Raw genomic sequence first — 24,983 nt, forward strand, 5'->3', positions numbered from 1 at the left:
AAGTGGTCCCATCGAATTTGGGGTACATGAAAATGGGTACTAGCATATTTTTATGTCCCTAAAGTAATTATTTAAAAATTCTGCAACTGTGCACCTGCCGAATAAATCTATTCTAGAATACACCTGCCGCTATAAATCTATTCTAGAATACACCTGCCGCTAATAATCTATTCTAGAATACACCTGCCGCTAATAATCTATTCTAGAATACACCTGCCGCTAATAATCTATTCTAGAATACACCTGCAGCTATAAATCTATTCTAGAATACACCTGCCGCTAATAATCTATTCTAGAATACACCTGCCGCTATAAATCTATTCTAGAATACACCTGCCGCTAATAATCTATTCTAGAATACACCTGCCGCTAATAATCTATTCTAGAATACACCTGCCGCTAATAATCTATTCTAGAATACACCTGCCGCTAATAATCTATTCTAGAATACACCTGCCGCTAATAATCTATTCTAGAGTACACCTGCCGCTAATAATCTATTCTAGAGTACACCTGCCGCTAATAACCTATTCTAGAAAACACCTGCCGCTAATAACCTATTCTAGAGTACACCTGCCGCTAATAATCTATTCTAGAATACACCTGCCGCTATAAATCTATTCTAGAATACACCTGCCGCTATAAATCTATTCTAGAATACACCTGCCGCTAATAATCTATTCTAGAGTACACCTGCCGCTAATAACCTATTCTAGAAAACACCTGCCGCTAATAACCTATTCTAGAGTACACCTGCCGCTAATAATCTATTCTAGAATACACCTGCCGCTATAAATCTATTCTAGAATACACCTGCCGCTATAAATCTATTCTAGAATACACCTGCCGCTAATAACCTATTCTAGAATACACCTGCCGCTAATAATCTATTCTAGAATACACCTGCCGCTATTAATCTATTCTAGAGTACACCTGCCGCTAATAACCTATTCTAGAGTACACCTGCCGCTAATAACCTATTCTAGAGTACACCTGCCGCTAATAACCTATTCTAGAGTACACCTGCCGCTAATAACCTATTCTAGAATACACCTGCCGCTAATAACCTATTCTAGAATACACCTGCCGCTAATAATCTATTCTAGAATACACCTGCCGCTAATAACCTATTCTAGAATACACCTGCCGCTAATAGCCTATTCTAGAATACACCTGCCGTATACATGCAGAATAGCCCTGAACCTATTTCCCTATTGTTAAACAATTTTTTCCCATTTTTTTTTTCACCCCAATTTTTACATTTATTTTTTGGGGTGTCCCTATTTTTTTTTTTTTTTTTGACAGTTATTTTTAAAATGTCATTCCCAGCGCTATTTTTTTTAAGCCTGCACCCCTAAACCCCAATTCTGCACTTTTTTTCGCCACCTATTCAATGGTGAAAAGTTATCCCCGTTTTTTTTCAAAGACTTTTCGAACCTGCGAAAAGTCTTTGAAATTGAATACGGTGTAAAATCAAAACCAGCGAAAATGACATCATAGGTGCGAAAACATCGCAAAAACTGAGTTTTCGCTCCCATATTGAATACCCCTATCAATCTAGCTAAGTATTACTACCACCTTCAGACAGCTTTGCTTTCTTTGCCTGTACTTCCCTATCCTACACATTGTATGCACCGCATTGCTTTATATATCTGGGCTTTTCAGTCATTCCTTTATGTCATCAGGCAGAGTTCGCTTTTACAATTTTTCGTTTTTTGTTACCATGGCATATTACACGCAGGGCTATTTCGGACAGAACTGTATTCAGACATCAGACCCGTGTTGTTTTCTCCTGCAGAGCGTTAACAGGTGCCCGTGTCCCACACATCACCCTGCAGGGGAGGATACACATCCCAGGCCAGGGCCTCCTCACCTGGGTTAATGCTGAAAGACATCTGGATGGAGTTACGCCTCATGCAAGAGACGGTGCTGGTGACGGCGTGCATGTGAGAGGAGAGCTGCATGGCGCACAGCGGATATTTCGGGACGCTGCTGCTGTTCCCCGGAATATTGTGATCCCTGTAACACTACACAGGAGGGAGGGAAGAGCAGACGTCAGCGCAAACACACAGCGAGACTAAGCTACAGGTCACACAGTACAGTATGGACAGAGACATGATTATCCATTCCCTCATTCATGTTGTTCTTTATTCACCATGATCTCAGCGTTCTCAAAGCCTGTGGTGCACACTTTAACGCCGATAGTGGAAATAATACTGCCAGAGAAAGGACTGGCACATGCGTTTTCTGACAAAGGATTGCTTACTGTCAAGTTCAACATTAAGGCTCAGTACAATGTAATAGAGATCTATAGGAGCTTATGTACACAGTACGTCCTGCTGCAGGGAAGCTGTCGGAATGCGGTTCTGATGCTCAGTTAAAAGCCTGGACGACATACAAGGCTCTGGGCCTGGTTCAAAGCTGAACGCTCTGACCAAGCGCTCGCTCTGAATCAGGGCTCTCCTCCATGAAAATGGAGCGGCCTCCCGGCCGCTCGCATAGCTGTGGGTGACCACCCACAGCATATGCGAGCGGCCAAAAAGATGGTCACGATGGTCTTGACCATCGGGCTTGCGGCGGAGACCCTGCGGTAGGGTCTCGCTGCCGCAAGCCCTGGGTGATTTTGGCTCCGTCTGGCAGACACGCCCCCGGCACGCCCACCAAAGGGGGCGTGCTGTCAATCAACATCGACAGCACGCCCCCTTTGGTGCGAGACCCGGAGCGATGGAAAGCCCGTCGCTCCCCGGGTCTCGCGCATGCACACGACGGAGCTCCCTCCGTTGTGCGCATGCGCAGTGGGGAACATCGACCCGCTTGCGAGCGTACTGCCGCTCGCGAGCGGGTCTGAATGACCCCCTCTGTCAGCCGCCTTATCAAGTGTTCATTATTAACGACCCTTTTGTACAGGATCTTAGACTGATGTATCTGCCTGTGTCTTTGCAAAAACATAGAGGGCCTTAGACTAATGTATCTGCCTATCTCTTACCCAGTCTGTACAGTGCCTTATGCTGATGTATATGCCCTGTCTCTCTTACCAACACAGTACGGGGTCTAAGGCTGACGTATCTGCCCGTCTCTTACACAGATCGTCCAGGCCCTTACACGGATGTAAGAGCCGGTCTCTTATCAAGATCGTCCCACAGGGCCTTAGGTCCTGAAGATCGTTTAGTGCGTACCCACAATTGCGCGCTACAGCGGGTGACAGTAAAGATCTTCTGCTTGGCCGAGCTGCACGGCCAATCAGACGCTATCGTGTGCGGGGCTGTGCAGTTTAATGAAGGATGGAACGAGGTATTGTACCGTCGTCCATTGAATCGTATAGTGTATAGGGCAATCTTGGATGGTCCATGGCGAAGGGAATTCGTCTTGGCCATCGGCAAGATTGCCTGTCGTTTAGATGTGGACCCGGCCTAAAGCTGGGTACACACTGGCAGATCGATTGAACGGCCGATATATCATGTGTGGGTCGGCCAGTGCGTACAGAAGATACGTCTGTAAACAACGTCGGTCACAGACACATGCCGGCTGTGCAGCACAGATGATGGGCGATAGATCAGCAGATAAATCGGCTCATCGTGCTGTGCGCACGGGCGGTCAGCTTACCGCCCGTACACTTGCTGCAGAGGCCGCCGATGACCGACATCACAACTAGACGAGCGCATGTAAATTCCCGCTCAGTTGTGACATCAGGCACGACACACAGGGTCGACGATTGGTAAGAGTGCATGCACTTGCCAATTGTCAGAAAGGACGGCGGATCAGCCAGAACGCCAATCCATCGTCCTAGTGTGTACCCAGCATTAGGCTGATGTATCTGCCCGTATCTTATATAGATAGTACACAGGGCCTTAGACTGATGAATCTACCTGTCTCTTACCCAGATCATACAGGGCCTAATGCTGATATATCCTCCTGTTTTTTTTCAATCACTTCCCCTTCAAGTCCAAATGCATACGAAGTACCCTCCCATGTATGTAAATTCCCTCCAAGGTCCCTCTTACTTCACTGATTGGTTACTCCCACTATCACTACACACACCAATCACATCCCTCCTACCAACACTCACCCACCTACCCTCTAGTCATTGCTACAGACCCTGGACCCAGTCTTTGTACTTCTGCTTGCTCTTGAACACTGAGCAGCTGTATTCCAGCACATTATCCCCAGGCATATTCACTGACAATCTCACTCACCTGCTTAATGACCTCCGTCTCATTCTCGTCTCGAAGGAGAAATATTGGGAATTCAAAATCTTCATAGGAGAAACCATTGCCCAGTGGGTTCCACACGGTCTCATTGCAGTGAGCATACTGTGGGCCATGATCGCTGGTGTAAAGTCCTGAGTAAAAGTATCAGATCAGTCAAAATATTGCTCACTGCATGCTGCCGTATTTCAACAATTGCTGGTCCCACAACTCCCCCAAACTTGGATCAACGAATCATAGATGACCTATTAGAGCTATGGTTTTTAATACTCAAGAGTCTAATGGACCCCCCCATTGACAGATGCAAACGTGTTCACACACCAACACGGAAGACAAGAAATGGACAGGACTTACCAAAGCTATCACTTGGGCACGGGAGGTCCAGCGAGAACCCGCCAGGAGGGGAAGGATTGGCGTAGCTAACGGCTATTCCAGAGATACGAGAACTCCCTTTTAGTTTCTGCATTGTGTCCCTGATGCAGAGAAGAGGTTAAATCGGTCACATTATTATTATTAATAATAATAATATCCTCATACGGTTAATCGATCACATCTTACTTAGTAAACAAGTTTCCGTTGAGGAGCACCATGTAAGGTGGAGTAGGTCCATTCTCAAGTACCCAAGGCAGGTCCTCTTCCGTCTCTACCACGTGCACCACGCCGGTGTCACCATTCCTAGAAGCTGAACGCAAGGATAAGATAAACACCCATGGCCGATCGCAGGTCAGCTTTGCAGACCTGAGTTAAATGACTGAGGGGTCAATCCCATTAGGTGCGAATTGCTATTTTCACTTCGAATTCGCATAGCGAATTCATTTTGTAATCCAATTAGCAACTCACACTGGTCAGACTGAATTCGCACCTCCCTTAGGGCAAGAGATGGAAAGGAAGATCTTTATTTTAAGCTTAAAATGTCGGGACCCTGTGCTGAACCCCTTTGGACACCCCCCCTAATGACTAATTAGGCAATTGGAAGTTTCATGTAATTTTTTTGGGGGAAAAAAATAAAACAATAAATTACCTCAATTTACCCCAAAATCAACTTTTTAGTTAGTTTAAGCACCCCAAATTTAATTACAATAATTTTTAAGTGGAAAAATAATTGTTTTTAGAAAAAAAAATTACTTTTCAAGGTGCCCCCAAGTACCCCAAAATCACCCTTTTTTTTTTTGCATTTTTCATTTAGTTCATTTGAGATTAAACGAATAAAAAGTTGTTGTTTTTTTATAATTTTCTTGCATTCAGAAATAAACACAAAAATCAGCCATTTGACACCATTTAAAATCCTACAGTACCTTCCTAATGCCCACAAACAGCATTCTATACGGTCCTGCTAACGGAATTATCCATATTGGGGGGGTCCAGAATGGTCTCCCCACATTTTCATGCATTTCTCACAAATCTCATTTGGCAGTCAATTCGCAAACCTCCGCTGCCAGTAGTGCGAATAGGCATTATTAATTGGATTGGAGAATTCTCGGGAGCTCTTTTTACTGTGAAGTGTGCGAGTTTCAAAAACAAACTCGCTACTCGCACCTAATTGAATTGAGCCCTAAAGCTGAAATCCCAGGTCCTCCAGCCGTCATATAGCTCCAGTTTTTTTTTGTTTTTTTTTAACAATTTGATAATGAACATCCAGATTTTAGCGCATGTAGCCAGCTTTACCCTAACCTTTTATTTATTTTTACCAATTTCCAGTTCTGGAAGTGGGAACTTACACTGGCAGCCTATTTGGTGGGTCGCATTCAGGAGTCGGACACAAGGGGCTGTGTTGTTCAGTGGGATGTAGATCTTCCTCTCCACAGAATTTCCTTGACACAGACCTGACAAACAGACAGAACACCGCAAATGTGAGCAGTCCATAGGCAAACATCATGCTTCATTATACACACACAGTCTTCATTCTAGCACCCTGCACAAGTCACAACCCGTGCAGTTCCTCTATCCTGCCTGGGGTGTTGCTCTCTACTCTGGTGCTTCTAGCACACTCAGTTGACACAACAAAGCTGAAAAATAGCAGTCGGTGTGCTAGAAGCACCAGAACAGAGCAACACCTCAGGCAGGAAAGAGGAACTGCATGGGTTTTAACAGGTGCAGGGTGCTAGAATGAAGACTACACACACTAGTATGTATCGGACGTGGCTCCTACTGCGCATACATGAGACTGCACAGACCTTAGGAGATTTAATATACAGATGTGTCCTCACTCATCTTCACTGCAGGTGCATCAAACAGTCCTTCTTGGCGCTAAGTCCCGTGAGACTTTGCTAGCGCCGGGCGTCTTTTTTTTTGCCGGAAATACGTCCAAGTCACAATGTGATGCGACTAGGACGCACCTGGAGACTGTGCTGATCAATGTGATATGCGACACTTGTATACAGGTGTGCGACGAAGCAGCGGCCACAGCTTTTTTCCACAACAACTTCCGGCGCACACAGATATACCTGTATCACATATCAAATTAATCAGCACAGTCTCTTGGTGCGTCCAAGTCGCACTGCGACAGATGCATTTAAAAAAAAAAAAGACGTCTGATGGTAGCAGAGTTGCGCTTGACTTAACGGCTCACTCGTGCCAGGCATATCACGCTGCCTGGCGTAATGCGGCCGGATGAGCAGACATCTGCGCATATAACGGGGCACCCCACTCAAACACAGAGAGAACATACAAACTCCACACAGAGAGCACCTTCGTCAAGAAAGTGACCTCAGTGTTGTGAGGCAGTAATGCTGACCACTACAGCAACAGTGCTGATATACATATATCAGACCCTCCAACATGACCCCTTCCACCAGGTACACAATGCTCTGCTCCTGGACTTCCCACCTCATGTATGATTGCAGCCACCTGTGGTGAGACACCATTCTTACCAATTAGGTGACAGCAATAATACATTAGATGGGAAGTCCAGGAGCAGAGCACTGTGTACCTGGTGGAAGGGGTCATGTTGGAGGATCTGCTATATAATATACACACATAGAGGGGAATATGAGGGGACCAGACAGAGTCTACATCCGGGACTCTCACCTGCCAGCAGAGCCAGGAGAACCCCCAGACACCTCCATACCGGCCAGCGAACCCCAGCAGACGCCATGATCACACGCCTGTCAGCTTCCGCCCTGGACGGTCCAACCGGAACCCGGCAGGAGCGGCCATGGTGACTCTTCCGCCAGGAGCTACCTGACACTTCCGCCCACTCTGTCGGAACAGGAAGTGACGTTGGTATGTGGTGCGATGCTCTGGCCTGAGCTCCTTGGTGCCCGGGAGGACCGGCGCGGCGCATGCGCGGAGTGAGGCAGCGGAGAGTCCAACGCGGCACTTCCGGGAGACCGTGAGACAGGCTGACGTGTGACGGCCGCTGGCGAGCAGAGAGCTGCGGAGATGCTGACCAAGTTTGAAACCAAGTCCGCCCGGGTGAAAGGTGTGTTGGGGCCGGTGCCCGGTCTCCGCCGGGGGGATCCCAGGACGTGGCTGAGGGGAAGGCCTGGTGTGACCCCAGTATATAGGAGACCCCCCTTCCTCCCACATTTTGAGGATGAACTCGCCTATCTGCTGACCCCCAATAACTATACTATATATAACGTCCCTGTAGTCCAGAGTGGGGGCAGTGACTGCAGCGGAGCCAGATTGCTCAGTGGGATGGAAGTTATGGGGTTACAATGGTCCAGGTGGGAAATGATGAGTGCAGTGTCATTAGTTAGGAAATCAGGGAGGGCTGCGTGGCTGGGCAATGGTTTGAATGGGATTGGGGGGCCGTAGCTAGGGTAGTGCGGCCGGTGCCATTGCACAGGGCATCACAGATCAGGGGGCACTGTTTGGGCCTGTCACATTCTTGTTTATTATCATATACACTTACAACTTTCTCTTATTTCATCCCCAGGATCTCCTGGCCCCCCTATCTCTTCCCTGGCCCTTCCACATGAGGCAATTCCCCTTTTTTGGGTGCACCATGTCCCTTTGAAAAATGAGGGGGGCACCAATGCTCTTTCTGGCACAGGGCACCAAAAAGTCTAGCTACAGTTCTCTGGGGACTATCAGAATATACCCCAACAGCAGATCGGGAAGGTGGAGGGGATGAGTGTTGGCAGGAGGGAAGAATGTGGGGGGGGGTGTTGGTGGGAGGGAAGAACGTGGGGGGGTGTTGGCGGGAGGGAAGAATGTGGGGGGGTGTTGGCGGGAGGGAAGAACGTGGGGGGGTGTTGGCGGGAGGGAAGAACGTGGGGGGGTGTTGGCAGGAGGGGACATGAAGACGGGTGAACGCTCAAGTAGATATCAGAGAGACCACCTCTGGTGTCAGTCTACAGGGCAGGATAGATGTAATGAGTGAAGGGGTAGTAGGGATGGATGTCCTAAGCATGGATATGGGACTTCAACGCCATAATCCCCGGACCATGTCTCTGGGAGAAGACGAGCGGAGAGACCACAATTTTCCTAGGATTGAACCCTACGGTACTCCCAACGATGGAGACGAAAGACCTGATGCACTGAGGACCAGTGTAGGAGATGGACCATGGTCTTCAGGCAAATGCAGCGAAGGCTTTGAAGGCATAATAGGTGGTCCACTGTACTGTAGGATCCAGAGGAATGAAAACCTTTGTAAAGAGATGTTTCTCTGGAAGATAGAGAATCAATCCAGATTGGAAGGGTCCACCAGAGAATTACCTGTCTTGGTAAAAATCATGCATTCTTGGAGTGTAGAAGGAAGGTTGGAGACCAGGCACTAGCTTGAGGGAGAGTATGGATCTATGGATGACTTCTATCCCCTATAGCCCTGTAATTGCCCCATGTCTCGCAGATTTTTCTGAACCAATTGAAACTAGGCCCCTGTAAATCTCCATTTATTACTGACCACCTAAAGTCACTGAGGTTGCTCCATAACGTCCATTGTTTATTTGCAGAGGTTTGATGCCTTGTCTGGGTAATTTTTGTTCACCTCCAGCCTCCCGTACTCGTATGTAGAGATTTATTGGGCTAACAGGGACCCAGCCCGTTTCCCCATTTTTCATCGGTAGACTCTTGATGCCCCGGAATAGCTGAGATTGCTCCCATACTCACCTGCTGCACTGATCTGACATTCGACAACTGTCTGAAATCCCCCTGACTACAATGCTTATCTGCAGAGATTGGACACTCCAAATTGTTGTAATGTAAACGCTATGAATCTTCCAACAAAGTAATCATCATTATTATCTCCAAACTACGTGTTGCTCCTATGGATTCAAAACAGCCACACAACCCACTTCAAATCTATTAGGGACCTGTCAAAGATATATTAGGACTGTTGGAAAAAGTATTTTAATACAGGGTCATATTGTGGTCATTGTACAGCTGCAATAATTATCCTCCCATAGCTTCTGGCAGCTGAATCCCAGGAACTAATTTATTTGCCATGTTTTTTGTTTTATAAAAATGCTCCAGCTCCTGGCCCCTAAGAATAAATACACTGCCGATGACTAATATGGGACCTACTTGTTACGGGAAGGCTTCTAATGTAGAACTATGAAATGTTCGATGAATGTAACATTTTCTCCTTTGTGTCCCTCAGGCCTGAGCTTTCATCCTAAGAGACCCTGGGTCCTCACCAGCCTGCACAATGGTGTCATCCAGCTGTGGGATTACCGCATGTGCACCCTAATAGATAAATTTGACGAGCATGACGGTAAGGGCGAGCTCTGGGATGATGGGTGTTTATGGTTCTGCTGCATCTGGTCTGCATGGCGTCAATATTGTCCTTTCTACGTTAGGCCCTGTTCGGGGTATTGATTTTCATAAGCAGCAACCGCTCTTTGTGTCCGGAGGAGATGACTACAAAATTAAGGTAATTAAATGAATTGCTTGGCTTAAATAAAAGATGATCATACGTAAAGGTCTCTGTGATGACTGAACTGTAGATAGTTGGCTTTCTGCTGTTCCGCTCAGTGCAGGTAATTCTGTTATTAACATTTGAATATTTTCATCTAGCTTTAAAGACCGGTGGTTTGCTGTGCATAGGAGAAAAAGTCTCCTCTCCCTCACTACTTTATTGCAAATAATTGTGTACACATCTGTTTGGAAATGGTATTAGTGCCTTTTGTACATTGCAGTCAATTTTTACACTTGGTACATCTTCATGACCACAAGGAATACATCTTGTTTCGTGTCCTCAGGTCTGGAACTACAAGCTCCGACGCTGTCTCTTCACTCTGCTGGGTCACCTTGATTATATCCGCACCACGTTCTTCCATCATGTAAGTTACAGCAGCTTGATCCGTGCAATCACAAGAATGGCGGTAAAGTGTCATTGGCTTCAGAACTGTTTATGAAACGGTAGGTCTGAACCTAAACGCTAATTTCTCTTATTTACATCACAACGGGGCGGGCAAATTTAAATGCCCGCCCACTAGTGATGTCTGGCCAGACCTATCGAGCGGCCGATTGGTAAGTGTGTATGCTTACCAGATTGGTCGCCAGGCGTGTACCCCACATAAGAGGTGCAGGGTCATTGGATATGCTAACGGCCATTAATGATCTGCAGAACTTGGGGGGAGAGAGTAAGAGGTTGGACGTTTAAACCGTGAGCACGGAATTTGCTGCAAATGCTATTACGTGCACACGGCAGATTTAGGCATATAATGAAGCAATATGGGTTTGCAGATTTAAATAACACTTCACCTAATGCTTTAAACAACCAACCACCAGTATCACTGCATGCCGCAAATCTGGATACAGTGTGTTCTAATCATCTCCCACAATCCTTTGCTGATTGTCTGTAAATAATACCTCCCGGGCCGTGCATTCTGGAAATGATCGCTAATAACCCTCCTCTGGTTATTTGGCAGGAATACCCCTGGATTCTCAGCGCCTCTGATGATCAGACCATCCGGATATGGAACTGGCAGTCTCGCACTTGTGTCTGGTAAAATAACATTTGTCTGGCGACTGCGTGCTTTCAGATAATTGTCCTGGGAAACTCATTTCAAATATTATGTGTTTATAATTCGTTACTGGTTGATTATTGAGCTTTGTATTGGTATCTATGGGGGGCTGGATAGTATCTGTGACCATAAATTGTCTCTTTCTTTCCGCAGTGTCCTGACCGGTCACAACCATTACGTAATGTGCGCTCAGTTTCACCCGTCCGAGGATCTGGTAGTATCCGCCAGCTTGGACCAGACGGTGCGCGTTTGGGATATTTCTGGTGAGCTGCCCAGGTCAAGGGGGTCTCCTGCGTGGTAGCCCCCTACTCAGAACTGCAGTAGCTGAAGATTGCGGGACAAGGGACCCCTTAGATATTTCAGTACCCGTCTGTACATGACCTCAGAACCAGGTCCACGATAGGCGCTGACACTTACTTAAACTTTTACTTCTACACGTTACTATCTGTAGAGAGTGCAAGCAAAGGATTATAAATAAAGTTTTGCAAAGTAAAATAATAAAAAAATCTGGGTAAGATGCATGCGTCACCTACAGTGGAGGCAGCCATTTTGTTGGATGAACCAAACTTCCTGAGAATGTAACCATACCCCTTCATTAAGGATGGACCCCAAATGTATAGGGTGCATTGTCTTGGGTATGGTCCACCAGGAAAAATGTCGTCCTTCACTGTGTGATATGGGTGTTAAAATGCCTGTGTAAAGTTTTAGATGATGTTCGCACCCAATGTTTTACCCTAATTACAGAAGCATTGCTTCTGGCAATACATGTCAGACACTTCTTGTTCCATTAAAGAAAGTCCTCCCCGATATAACGGAGAACTTGCACTAGACCGCTAATTGGTTACCATGGTCCAGTGCAAAGGTTGCAGCAAAATGCTGTGTTAATCTTCAAGCCCACAATAAGCATCGATGACTAACTTGTAGCAAATTCTCCGACCACTGGAGGCGCTGTTGAAACTCATGACAGCAGACGAGCTCAGATTTCTGTATATCAACTCAATAAACAAATCTTCCTGGAAAGTAGAGTTATCTGATGGTAGAGACCCCACGGTACGAATATGCCGCTATAAGCCGCCATTAATGTGTGTAGTAGTTGAAGCCAAGATGGTTGTTGGCCAGTTATAGAAAGTGGATAATGTGCTTATGGATAGATAGGTCAGCTTTACAAATAAACGTTGCTATGGGCAGCTTCTCCACTTCTAAAAACCTGCACTTTAGTAAATATACCCCTAGTAGTCCATGAGCTAGGGAGATGAAGGAGCCTCCTTGTGTAGTATTCGGTATTTATTTTAGATCTAGACAAAACCAGGTTGTGATCTCCTCCTCCGCAGTCCCTTCTCTCCTGCAGTTCTGAGTGGGGAGCCTCCGCCTTGGATGTAAGGCACACGGCAGATCCGACCAGTCGATGGGAGCGTGCGGCTGAGAGGGCTGAAGCTAGGCCCATCTCCCTCACGCTCCGTCTGCCTACACAAACTTGGTGGGATTGCTTCTTCCCCTTCCTCTCCGGATCTATCGCTGCTGTCTGCCTCCTTCCTAATGTCCTTCTATATGTTCAGAGCATGTCACTTGTTTTACCGTCTGTGAGCTGCATGCTACGTCAGGGCACGCTGCCTACTAAACTCCAGGCCCAGAGAGCAGGCAGTGCTCCCTGGCAATACTAACTGCAGCCATGTAATGCATCTGTTCAGCCTGTGAATTCATTGTTACTTTAACAGAAATGTATATGAAACATTAAAGCTGCATTCCTCTGTAGGGTGACAAGTGCTATCAGCAGAGTTGGGGGGGGGCTGTACATTGCAGCAATTTTGTCGGGGCTCGTATCACAACCCTGGCGCTGTGGGATACTGCCGATGGGGGTGTGAGCAGGAGAACCAATCAGAAGCTGCAGACATATCATGATATCACAGAGTTTGCTGCTTTTGATTGGTTCTCCTCACCCTCCCCCCCACCTCCTTACACAGCCATCTACTGGTGGTGGACACACCTCTCACGCCCATCTAGGAACGCAGCATTAATATTACATTAACATAGATAATCTATTTGTATAGCTGAGACATTAATATGTTGTGTTTTGTGTAACACTTGGTAGACCTGCGCCCAGTAGGGGCTGCTGACTGCTCTGTCCGTCTCACCGTTGTAGTTTGAGCTTTTTTTTATTTTAAAGCTTTTACAGTATATTGTCTAAGTCGCAAATAAACTGACGCCATCCATAGATATAAATCCGTTTAATATCTGCAGTAGTCCTGGGTTTGGTTACGCAGTGACATCACAGTAGGAAGTCTGAGATCATATCATCGGGCTTGGTTTAGTTTAGAAGTACCGTCGGGTGAAGGGGTGGGGATATTTTTAAGATGAAACACAATGCACGCCACGCACATTTCCACACCAGCCACTGTGTTCATCTAAACTAATCCATTTCTCTGCCGTGGTTTTTAAACCTGTGCATGCCTAACATAACACCTTCAACTGCAATGGTATCTTAATAATTAATCCACTTCCATCCCACCCTTCCAAGTTTACGGAGTACACTGGTCCATCCTAAGTGTCCTTCCCGCCCTCTCTATTTGTGCAGTCACAGACATTTTCCATCCATGCTACTGCGCTGTCCAGCCGAACATGTCTCCGCTCATGTGCTCTTCATCCGCCATCTTATGGGTGCCACATTCCACTCATCCTTTGGCGAGTAACCTCAATGACCTGAAACAGTCGACGTGAGCCATTGATGCTTTGCACCCATCGATGGCCACTCCTGCTGCGGGGAAAGACGGGCTGCGGGCAAATCAGGAAAGGGGGCGGGGTTTAGTGGTATGGGGGGGGGCAGAACTTAGCTCCGATTTCCGGTGCTGGGGGGGAAACATTGCTGCCTTTCCCTGCCATCAATATTGGAGAACCATCGGATCGCTGCCATCGATGGCAAAACAATCAACCATCGATGTTCATTGGCCATCCCTGCCATCAAGGGGGGGGTGGGGGACTGGTATAGGAATAGTTCCCATTATAATTTATGCAAATCGGTCAAATGATCATTGTGAAATCAATTTATTGACCACAATCCTAAGAATTCCATAGCCGTATAAGCTGTGGTTCACAACCAGCCCAGTCTGTAACTATCCCAGCAATACAGTCCCACTACCAGTATCTCCACCATTCTGTAGTGCCAACGGGAATAATTCCCAGCAGGTTCATAGGAGGCCGCACACGTTACCCAGATGGACGTATGCTCCTTGTATCCCATTGGGCACCAACCTTCCCCACCCTTTGTGCATTCTCTGATCCATGATAATTAGAGAATTGAGTTAATGAACAAAAAGCCAATGTAATGAGGGGCGAATAGTGTTCCACTAGCCAGGGAGACAGAGGCACAGAATAGAAGTGTAATATTTATTGGCAATCTCCAGTCTCTTGTTGAATATGAGTCCTGTCTAGTCGGCTCTGCCCTTGCCATGTGTGAGGGTGCCAGGAGCCATAAACCCCTTAAGTTGGTCAATGTTCATTAACCATCTCTCCTCTGCTCTCCTCCTGGAAAGGCCTACGGAAGAAGAACCTCTCTCCGGGCGCAGTGGAGTCCGATGTCCGTGGAATCACCGGGGTGGACCTCTTTGGGACCACAGATGCTGTGGTGAAGCATGTTCTGGAGGTATTGCTCACACTCATTTTGGGTTTATCTCACAACCCGAATCAGTCATTTGGGTATTGCTTTGTATTAAATAACGGAGGGAACCTTAAGCCAGTGAGACCATCGGTGATCGAGGTCCATTTACTGAAAGGAGTCTTCATTGTCTTCTGTTAATAACTAGTGCGTAGGCATTAATAGGTCACTTGCTTTCCTTTCCCCTCCCATTAGGGCCATGACCGTGGTGTGAACTGGGCAGCCTTCCACCCCACCATGCCTCTCATAGTGTCCGGGGCGGATGACCGGCAGGTCAAGATCTGGAGGATGAACGGTAAGCAGCGCTCTCTTACTATGCCCGCCTGGGGTTATGTGGTAGTGTAACACAAGGCTTAGAATCTGAGGTGCTAGGTTCTGTGTGACCGGTACAAGATGCTGCTCCACTGGGCGGGAGGTCCAATAGGACTTGGTGGTGCGTTGTCTGGTGGGACGCAGCTACATTACATACTTGGGTTGAGTGAGCTGTTTTGTCGCGGTAACCATTGTAATAAGCCCGGCAGATCGTTCTCTGGCTGTTGTGGAACTGTAAGTCCCAGCGTTCTTTTTGAGCTATGGAAGAAATGCTGGTCCCGTCACTTTGTAGATTAATTTTGAGTGCGCTGTTGTCTGACCTCATGTTTGGCTTGTTCTCAGCTGTGTTCTCCATGTATGTAATAATGCAGAATGTATCTGTACAGAAAGAGGCAGAGATTGGGGGATTGCGATATTGCATTTCATGCACCCAATTGCTTGTTTAATCTCTTTACCATACATGTGTATTGTGTGGTCGGTTCATTAAATACAAGAAATTCTACAAACGATACTTCTTCTATGAGAATAACCTGCATTGTTGGGAGGGATTAGCAGAAGGACCGATGATAAAGCCTCTAGCAGCATCAATTCGCCAGGTGTGTATTACGAGTCTGGGAGATCCCTGGGAAGAGAGGCTGCAGGGAGGTTCCCCAGGGGCCGGGGTAGGCAGGGGAGCGAGCTAATGACATCTTGCAGTAGCTGCAGGTAGTTAGGGTGTGTCATTGTTATATCCTGTCTATGACTGTATTTGTCATTAGTAATGCCGTGGACAGGAGACAGAATGGTAATATAATCACGCTTGTGTCTATTTTCCAGAGTCTGCTCTGCCCAGTACAGGCCCGTTCTCCATAGACATCACCAGAGGTGTCTACCTTACCCGCATGTGTTGCAGCCCTCCATAGCATGTGTGTGGGTGCAGAGAACTGTAGTGTTACTGATCCCAGTGCAATATCTCCTATCTACTAAGCCCCTTCTTCCCCCTGCACTGATATCTGTACAACCAGATACGACATAAGTGCAAACAGCTCTGCTGAGTCTTCTGCTGGGGCGGTATGACAACTGAGAGCCACAGGTCATAGACAGTAATGGCAATAGGGCCACCTACAGAATGCGGATGAAACTGTCCAAAATGTTACAGGAGCTTAAATAGTACAAAGAATATAAAACCTTTCCAGGGTGTTTGGACTCGGGAGTCAAAGCTCTGAAAAATGTCCAGATCCATCAGGGCTATTCTATGGACTAAGCTTTCATGTCAGCCAAAGGTGACCAGACATTAGACCATGGGTGGTCTCAGGATGAAGAGGGCTCCTTTCAATCTCTGGATGTGCTCATGGATTTTTAAGACTTATGTCCATAGTGACCATGAAGCAGACAGGACTGAAGACTTCTTGATCCTCTATCCTGCCCGCTATTGCTAGGCGGATTGCTTTGGCTACTATGCCAGGCCAGGTGTGGGCAGGATAGAGGACAACCTGTGGCCAAACATGTGACAGCAGGTTCTGTAAGTGGCTTTGGCTGAGCAGCAGTGTCGGTCAGCCACCTGGGTGGGGGGGTATTCTTACTAACAGGCGCTTTGTCAAAGCAGCCAATGGTCTGCAGCTTTGACCAACCACCCGGTAGTAAATACCCCCCCATTGGTCTTCAGTATATATTTAGGTAATTCTACTGATTCAGCAGCTTACAAAGATGTCTATTGTGGACGGAAGCTGCTGTGCACAGTAACCTCTGAGTGCAGCCTCCTGTAGGGACAGCTGTAGGACATCCCCAGTGTTTCCAGTATCCTCCATTGGTCTCGGAGGGAAAAGGATTTAGTGGAAGTATAAAAATCCCACTATAGTTAGTAGTAGTACTAGTTGGCATACCGTCCTCCCGTGCATGAGTACACACTGTACCCTCCGTTATATTGCTGGTTATCAGTAACACTGAGTTCTCCCTTCCGGGTGCAGTAACGTTGCAGTGACAGTGTGTTAATAGAGTTCTAAGCTCTTTAATTAGCGGTGCGTGCTGTAATTCTCCTCCCTCTATACCTTCTTTACCTGCCGCTTGTCTGATTGTTGCCTGGAGTTACGGCCTATTCTGCATTTCCCCCCACCAGCCCCCCCCCCCAATTTGGTTTCATGGATTTGCCCCCAATGAATGTGTTAGAAATCCCACGGCTTCCTTTAGGCTCATACGGGGCATGCTGGGAGGTGTAGTGTATAGCAAGGGGCTGACCAATGCTCACTACAGCGTCTATCCTCACCTAGCAGTAATCTGGCATTGGTGGACGCCAATGCAGTAGGTTTATATGTAACAGGAACGTCTAGTACCCCGCTCAGACCAGCCTATTACTATTCAGTGGTCTTTTTTTTTTTTTTAGCGCCTGATCTATAGGAGATTTCAGATTTGGCCTTTTTAGGGTTCCTACTTTTTTTTTCCTTTTTTATTTTTTTTTGTTATTTATTTTAGTAAGTTGTATTGTTTCCTTTTAAGCTGCTTGTGTGATTTAGATGGCAAATGTGACCTTTCATAATCTATAAATGATAGCTGAATATATTGTAGTGTTAGGTTCTGCATGTGGTTTTGTGCGTAGATGGGGCTTGTTTATTTCTCCTTCAGCAGTAGCGGGACCCCAAAAGCTGGTTATGTTTTACCCCTATATAGGGCACTGGAACAACCAGAACGGACTGGTGCTCCCTAAGTTCTTTTCCCAGTGCCCAGCATAAGGAGTTGGCACAGAGCTGTTGCCCAGATTTATTTGGTAATTTTACCCTTTTAAGGGACATGATCAGCCATGGTCCCTTGGAGCCTGGTAGGAAGACGTACGTCTCTGTTCTGCCCTCCCGCGTGCCTCTGTCTCCAGCTTCAGTGGTGAGTCCTGTAACATCATGCAGCAGCCCCAGGTGCCACTGTGCCCCACACAGACAGGACTTAGCAGTGACTACGCTTCCCTTGTAGTCCCAAGGACTCCAGGAGGCCTGGACTTGACAGGTGGTGGAGGTTCCTCCAGCAGTGGAACGCACTGCAGTGTATCAGATCGGATCACCAGCTAAGTTCATCGTTAGTGTCTTCCAAAGCTTAAGCTAGTCCCACCAGAGGCAAGCAGGACTCCATATTGGTCCCCATTGTGGGATATAAGGAGGAATGCAATGCCACCTCCTGTTGACCTCCCGCTGGTTGAGAGCCGCTATCTTTCAAGGCCTATTCTGTGTTCCCTGTGTGTCGACCTCAGTCCCAGTGATCCTTTAATTTCAGGCGTACGTCCTGGGTCCCCCTCTGGTGTCTTGCACCTTTCCACAAATCTTAAAAGTGTTCTTTGCTGCGTGAGTGTCCTCCAGGTGGAAGTTTATAGTCATGTCTCCCCGACCGTTGCATGTGGCGTAGGGTCGTCCGACTGCTGAAGGAGAAAAGGGTTTCTGTTGTAATTACCGTTAAATCCCTTTCTCCGAGACCGTAGTGGGTCGTAAACCAAACACCTACCGCCACTCTGCTTTTCTCCCTGCCAGGCTAGTTGTCAACTGGGGAATAGAAATTGATATTTATCCAGGGCTCTACTTTTCAGGGATAAGGTGAACATCCCACAGCTTGTGCCCCCCCCTTACCGCCTCGGAGAAAATAAGATTTAACAGAAGTACAAAAATCAAAGTCGCCCAACTCCCATATATTTGTCTGTCTTTTACCCGTGCAGAGTCCAAGGCCTGGGAAGTGGACACCTGCCGTGGACATTATAACAATGTCTCGTGCGCCGTCTTCCACCCTCGCCAGGAGCTGATCCTGAGTAACTCCGAGGACAAAAGCATCCGCGTCTGGGACATGTCTAAGAGGTGAGTGCTAGGTGACTAGTCTGCACATCTGCCACGAGGAGGCAAGGTTGGCTAATAACTTACAGGGGCTCCCTCCTACCCCTTTGTATAGCATATTGGTGGGTTCTCTCCCACCTGATGAATACTTTTGCTCAATGCCAGCTGCCAGAGTCTCTTGTCTGACAGGAGAAGCAGCCGAGATCTTTCCCCACCTGTGTAGGGGGGCGCCTACGTCTTGAATGGTGATTGAGGTATTTAGTATCTGATTCAGTGGCGTAACTATGGAGGGTGCAGGTGGTGCGGTTGCTATGGGGCCCGGCGGCTTAAGGGGCCCGCCGGCCCAGCGATCGCACCCCCTGCACCCTCCATATGCCGGGCGCCCGCTGAGACTGTGTTACCAGCGGACGCCCGGCTCCTACTCAAACCCCCGGCGGCAGCCGGAGGACGGAGCTCACTCCGTCTTCCGGGTCCCGCAGTGCACTATGGGAGTGACGTCATGACGTCACTCCCATAGTGCCGAGGAGCGGGCGCCGGGGCGGATGGCGGCTTCACAGGAGCGGGGATAAAGGGGTGTGTGTGTGTGTGTGTGTGTGCAGCTACTGGGATCTCACTACTGGGGGCAGCTACTGGGATCTCACTACTGGGGGCAGCTACTGGGATCTCACTACTGGGGGCAGCTACTGGGATCTCACTACTGGGGGCAGCTACAAGGATCTCACTACTGGGGGCAGCTACAGGGATCTCACTACTGGGGGCAGCTACAGGGGGCTCGCTACAGGGGGCTCACTACTGGGGGTCACTACTGAGATCTCACTACTGGGGGCAGCTACAAGGATCTCACTACTGGGGGCAGCTACAGGGATCTCACTACTGGGGGCAGCTACAGGGGGCTCGCTACAGGGGGTTCACTACTGGGGGCTCACTACTGGGGGCAGCTACAGGGGGCTCACTACTGGGGGCAGCTACAGGGATCTCACTACTGGGGGCAGCTACAGGTATCTCACTACTGGGGGCAGCTACTGGGATCTCACTACTGGGGGCAGCTACAGGGGGCTCACTACTGGGGGCAGCTACAGGGGGCTCACTACTGGGGGCAGCTACAGGGGGCTCACTACTGGGGGCAGCTATTGGGATCTCACTACTGGGGGCAGCTACAGGGGGCTCACTACTGGGGGCAGCTACAGGGGGCTCACTACTGGGGGCAGCTACAGGGGGCTCACTACTGGGGGCAGCTACAGGGGGCTCACTACTGGGGGCAGCTACAGGGGGCTCACTACTGGGGGCAGCTATTGGGATCTCACTACTGGGGGCAGCTACAGGGGGCTCACTACTGGGGGCAGCTACAGGGGGCTCACTACTGGGGGCAGCTACAGGGGGCTCACTACTGGGGGCAGCTACAGGGGGCTCACTACTGGGGGCAGCTACAGGGGGCTCACTACTGGGGGCAGCTACAGGGGGCTCACTACTGGGGGCAGCTACAGGGGGTCACTACTGGGGGCAGCTACAAGGGGTCACTACTGGGGGGCAGCTACAGGAATCTCACTACTGGGGGGCAGCTACAGGAATCTCACTACTGGGGGGCAGCTACAGGAATCTCACTACTGGGGGCAGCTACAGGGGGCTCACTACTGGGGGCAGCTACAGGGGGCTCACTACTGGGGGCAGCTACAGGGGGTCACTGCTGGGGGCAGCTACAGGGGGCTCACTACTGGGGGCAGCTACAGGGGGCTCACTACTGGGGGCAGCTACAGGGGGCTCACTACTGGGGGCAGCTACAGGGGGCTCACTACTGGGGGCAGCTACAGGGGGCTCACTACTGGGGGCAGCTACAGGGGGCTCACTACTGGGGGCAGCTATTGGGATCTCACTACTGGGGGCAGCTACTGGGATCTCATTACTGGGGGGCAGCTACAGGAATCTCACTACTGGGGGCAGCTACAGGGGGCTCACTACTGGGGGCAGCTACAGGGGGCTCACTACTGGGGGCAGCTACAGGGGGCTCACTACTGGGGGCAGCTACAGGGGGCTCACTACTGGGGGCTCACTGCTGGGGGCAGCTACAGGGGGCTCACTGCTGGGGGCAGCTACAGGGGGCTCACTGCTGGGGGCAGCTACAGGGGGCTCACTACTGGGGGCAGCTACAGGGGGCTCACTACTGGGGGCAGCTACGGGGGGCTCACTACTGGGGGCAGCTACAGGGGGCTCACTACTGGGGGCAGCTACTGGGATCTCACTACTGGGGGCAGCTACAGGGGGCTCACTACTGGGGGCAGCTACAGGGGGCTCACTACTGGGGGCAGCTACTGGGATCTCACTACTGGGGGCAGCTACAGGGGGCTCATGACGGGGCAGCTACAGGGGGCTCACTACTGGGGGCAATTACAAGTGGTTCACTACTGGGAGCACTACAGGGGGCTCATAACCAGGGGCAACTACAGGGGGCTCACTACTGGGGGCACTGCGTAACTGGTACCATTTCAGTGGGCATTGCATAAGGGGCACCATTACAGTGGGCATTTAATGTTTTAGGGGAACTACTGTGGTTATTGTGTAAGACCTAAGTTAGGGGGGCCCCTTAAAAATGTTGCTATGGGGCCCAATAAGTTCTAGTTACGCCCCTGATCTGATTGGAGAGGAGCTGTGGTCATCTCCCCAGGTGCCACTTTCAAAGAGCTCACCTTCCCTCTATCCTAGCTGCTGGGAATGCCTAGGACACCCTAAAGTCCTCACATAGCCAGGGTTCCTCAGCTGCTATATGTGCGGATGTCCTACTCTGGGGCAGGCTGCCGGAGGTTCTAAGACAGACCTCATTATTTATTTATTTATTTTGTTTATTACTATTTGTTGTATTTTCTCTTTTATAATGAGTGTGATCTCCTTCTGTAACATTGCAGTATGTATCTACATCCTAACGCACCCTTCGTTTTTTAAGGGTGTTAAAATGTGTTTCCTTTCTCCATAGAACGGGCGTTCAGACCTTCCGCCGGGACCACGACCGCTTCTGGGTCCTGGCCGCCCATCCCAACCTTAACCTTTTTGCAGCAGGTAAAGCGCAATCTGAGCTGTTTTCAGTCCCAGCGTGAGACCGTTTCCTCTCATAAGAGGGTTTTCTGCCCGACAGCGTCTCTTATTCTTCCCACTGCCGTAGAAACTGTTCCTGAACAGAGCTTTATGGCATTCGTCCACACACAATGCACAGCGGCACACACCCGCCGAGTGTTCTAGCGTTAATCGTACAGATGTGTGTTTTGGATTATGCGTTCCGCGTCGTACAGACCTGATTTGTCACCTCTCTCTGGCAGGCCACGATGGGGGAATGATTGTATTTAAGCTGGAGCGGGAACGACCCGCCTATGCCGTGCACGGGAACATCTTGTACTACGTGAAGGACCGATTCCTCCGCCAGCTGGACTTCAACAGCTCCAAGGATTTAGCCGTGATGCAGCTGAGGAGGTGAGATGGATGCCAGGTCTATAGAGGGACCAACCTTAACTGCGTAGTTGTAATGGACTCTCAGTCCAATTAAACCTTGTAGTAGCATTTTAAGTCTAATTGTATATATGTCTTTCTTGCATACAGTGGATCCAAGTTCCCAGTGTTCAGCATGTCCTATAACCCAGCTGAGAATGCTGTACTGCTTTGCACGGTGAGATTGTCCTCCAAATTAAAAGTGCCCACTATTTGCTAATAAATGGGCTGGAACAGATCAGCCTTTGGTAGTGTGATGCCTATGGACAACTAAAGGTTAACTGCTTTTTCAATTTTATTATTTTTAATACTTGCAATAGAAATTCAGCCTGAAATTGCCTGTTAAAAACTGAGAAACACACTGTAACTACTATGTAACCATTGTCAAGATTAGTATGGTCCTCAGTCTGTTTCTCTGGTTACAGATTAGGGGACGTTAAATGGCAGAAGCAATGTTATTCTCAGTTTAACAGATGATTTTAGGCAGAATATATATTCCCAAGTTTTGTTTTTTTTCGTTTAGTTGTAGTACAAACATTTATGGTTCTTTTTAGGTATTTTTGAGTTGTTACTCTTAAAGGGGTCTTTATTTCTTTATCTCTTGTGTCATGCTTGTTCAAAGGGGCTGTTTAAGTAGAAAAATACAGGCTATATGTGCAGTTCGCCGTGACCTATAAAGACTAAGGCCCATATTCAAGTTGAGGCGAAAAGTCCGGATCCGCGATACTTTATCGCATGATGTCCTAATTTTCGGCTGTTTCGCTTTTACCCCGTATTCAAATTGGAAGACTTTTCGCCTAGGCGGAAAGTCAATGCAATATAATAGGCGGAAAAGTTTTTTGCATATGAATAGCAGGCAGAGAAAAGTGCAGAATTGGGGTTTTGGGGTGCAATGCTGTGGGATCCCCCGTGCAGCCTTCAGACAGTCCCCCAAAGGTAACCTGTGTCAAAAATGTTTTCAAAAATACTTAAGGACACCCAAAAAAATGACTTTGAAAAAGGGGGTGAAAAAAAAATGTTGGGGTACAAAGTAAAAAACTAGCGAACTTGACTCTGGGGGGGTCCCCAAGTATGCCCCAAGTGTTTTTTTCATTGCAGGTGCTTGCGGCAGGTGGATTTTTCACGATTTTTTTAACTTCACTTTAACATCTTTTAAGTATGCTGACCCCCATTTTCAAGTACCCCAAATTTGCTGGGATAAGTTATTTTCTGGAAAAAATACTCCTGAATACTATTCTGCACCAATTATACAAAAACGCTATTTAGCAGCTATTGAGCCCATTTTAAAAACACCAAATACCTTCAGCAAGCCAAATCGGGGGGTACCATAGGGAACCCCCATGTCAGAGCATCTTTTGGGGGGTGTCAGACTGATTTCCCCAAATCTGACAGTACTTTCCGCCTGTTCAAGTTTCGCCGGGTCCCGTTTTCGCCTACTTTCAAATTGAATACGGGGTAAAGCGGGCACGTGCGCAAAACAGGCGAAGTAGGCAGAAAGTCCAGGCCGCGATAAAGTATTGCAGCACGGCTCAAATTGAATACGGCTCAATAAATAATCCAAACCTTTTTATATGACATGTAAAGATGTAATTGTTGTAAGCAGAATTAGAAATCTTGATTAACTTGTTTATGTACGAATCATAATCCTTATCCGCTAAAAACGGCTTTCAACTTTTTTTTTTTTATGTTTTGCACATTTTCCTGCGTTTTGTTTCTACGAGGGTATATTGGTATTTATGATTTTTTTTTTCTTTATTCTGTGCAGAGAGCCAGTAACCTGGAGAACAGCACTTATGACCTTTACACGATCCCTAAGGATTCTGACTCCCAGAATCCCGATGGTAAGAGATTAGGCAGATATTCTGGTTAAACAAACACATGAAAATGGCAGTTGAAGACTTAGAAACATTCTGCTGCAGCCGTTTGGCAGGTACGTTGTGGATAGCAGCCCAGGGTCTGCTTCCATTTATAGATGTTGGCAAGGCAAGCTGTGCGGGTTTGATTGATCCGTCAAGTGGAAGCAGCAGTGTGTTGTTCAGTTTTCAACGGCTGTTTTCAGGCCATTTAATCCCATTCTTCATCGTCAAAATGACAAGTGTTTGCTGTTTATGTTCTACATCATTCATAAATGTTCTGCTTCATTCACAGCCCCAGAAGGCAAGCGTTCCTCTGGTCTGACCGCCGTGTGGGTGGCCAGGAACAGGTTTGCAGTCCTAGACCGTATGCACTCGGTGAGTGACGTAATATACTGGTATCTACATTCGCACTTGATATTGTCTACCACCCCTGTTTTAACGTCTGCCCGAATCTTCCCCACCGCAGATACTCATCAAGAACCTGAAGAACGAGATCACCAAGAAAGTGCAGGTGCCCAACTGCGATGAGATCTTCTACTCCGGAACCGGGAACCTGCTCCTGCGAGACTCTGATTCCATCACCCTGTTTGATGTGCAGCAGAAACGGTAATTGGCTTAATGTCACCGTTTGTACAGACTGAGGTCTAATTGTGAGTCTCGCACAACATGCCGCACGCCAGCCGCAAATGGGAGTCTTAATACGTGTATACGCACTGATAACTGCGACTCTACCGCCTCCAGCCCAGCGTCTACCGAGCACCCATCATCACGGTTATCAGCATTTAAACCTACGCCAT

General features: G+C 48.1%; 2 protein-coding genes across 4 annotated transcripts in view; one reads left to right on the forward strand and one right to left on the reverse strand.

Moving 5' to 3' along the window:
• The window catches only part of NCSTN (nicastrin), a 22,207-nt gene extending 14,792 nt beyond the window's left edge, over positions 1-7,415 (reverse strand). For both annotated transcript variants that reach the window (XM_088467590.1, XM_088467588.1), the window contains exons 1-6: positions 7,233-7,415; positions 5,924-6,028; positions 4,764-4,887; positions 4,560-4,678; positions 4,194-4,339; positions 1,874-2,027 (exon numbers count right to left, since the gene is read on the reverse strand). In XM_088467590.1, coding sequence (XP_088323716.1) covers positions 1,874-2,027; positions 4,194-4,339; positions 4,560-4,678; positions 4,764-4,887; positions 5,924-6,028; positions 7,233-7,299 — 715 coding nt within the window. In that variant the 5' untranslated portion in view covers positions 7,300-7,415. The remainder of the gene's footprint in view (positions 1-1,873; positions 2,028-4,193; positions 4,340-4,559; positions 4,679-4,763; positions 4,888-5,923; positions 6,029-7,232) is intronic.
• COPA (coat protein complex I subunit alpha) overlaps positions 7,411-24,983 on the forward strand; it is a 25,422-nt gene continuing 7,849 nt past the window's right edge. Inside the window, exons 1-16 of one of the 2 annotated variants that reach the window (XM_088467586.1) lie at positions 7,411-7,626; positions 9,751-9,864; positions 9,950-10,023; positions 10,352-10,432; positions 11,024-11,100; positions 11,273-11,382; positions 14,647-14,756; positions 14,964-15,063; positions 15,897-15,944; positions 18,748-18,883; positions 21,825-21,907; positions 22,165-22,315; positions 22,442-22,508; positions 24,096-24,171; positions 24,479-24,561; positions 24,653-24,792. In XM_088467586.1, coding sequence (XP_088323712.1) covers positions 7,587-7,626; positions 9,751-9,864; positions 9,950-10,023; positions 10,352-10,432; positions 11,024-11,100; positions 11,273-11,382; positions 14,647-14,756; positions 14,964-15,063; positions 15,897-15,944; positions 18,748-18,883; positions 21,825-21,907; positions 22,165-22,315; positions 22,442-22,508; positions 24,096-24,171; positions 24,479-24,561; positions 24,653-24,792 — 1,490 coding nt within the window. In that variant the 5' untranslated portion in view covers positions 7,411-7,586. The remainder of the gene's footprint in view (positions 7,627-9,750; positions 9,865-9,949; positions 10,024-10,351; positions 10,433-11,023; positions 11,101-11,272; positions 11,383-14,646; positions 14,757-14,963; positions 15,064-15,896; positions 15,945-18,747; positions 18,884-21,824; positions 21,908-22,164; positions 22,316-22,441; positions 22,509-24,095; positions 24,172-24,478; positions 24,562-24,652; positions 24,793-24,983) is intronic. The other variant, XM_088467587.1, reaches the window with a different exon arrangement.

This window comes from Taudactylus pleione, unplaced genomic scaffold, assembly GCF_031769625.1.
Source record: "Taudactylus pleione unplaced genomic scaffold, aTauple2 ptg000073l, whole genome shotgun sequence".
Classification (NCBI taxonomy): domain Eukaryota; kingdom Metazoa; phylum Chordata; class Amphibia; order Anura; family Myobatrachidae; genus Taudactylus; species Taudactylus pleione.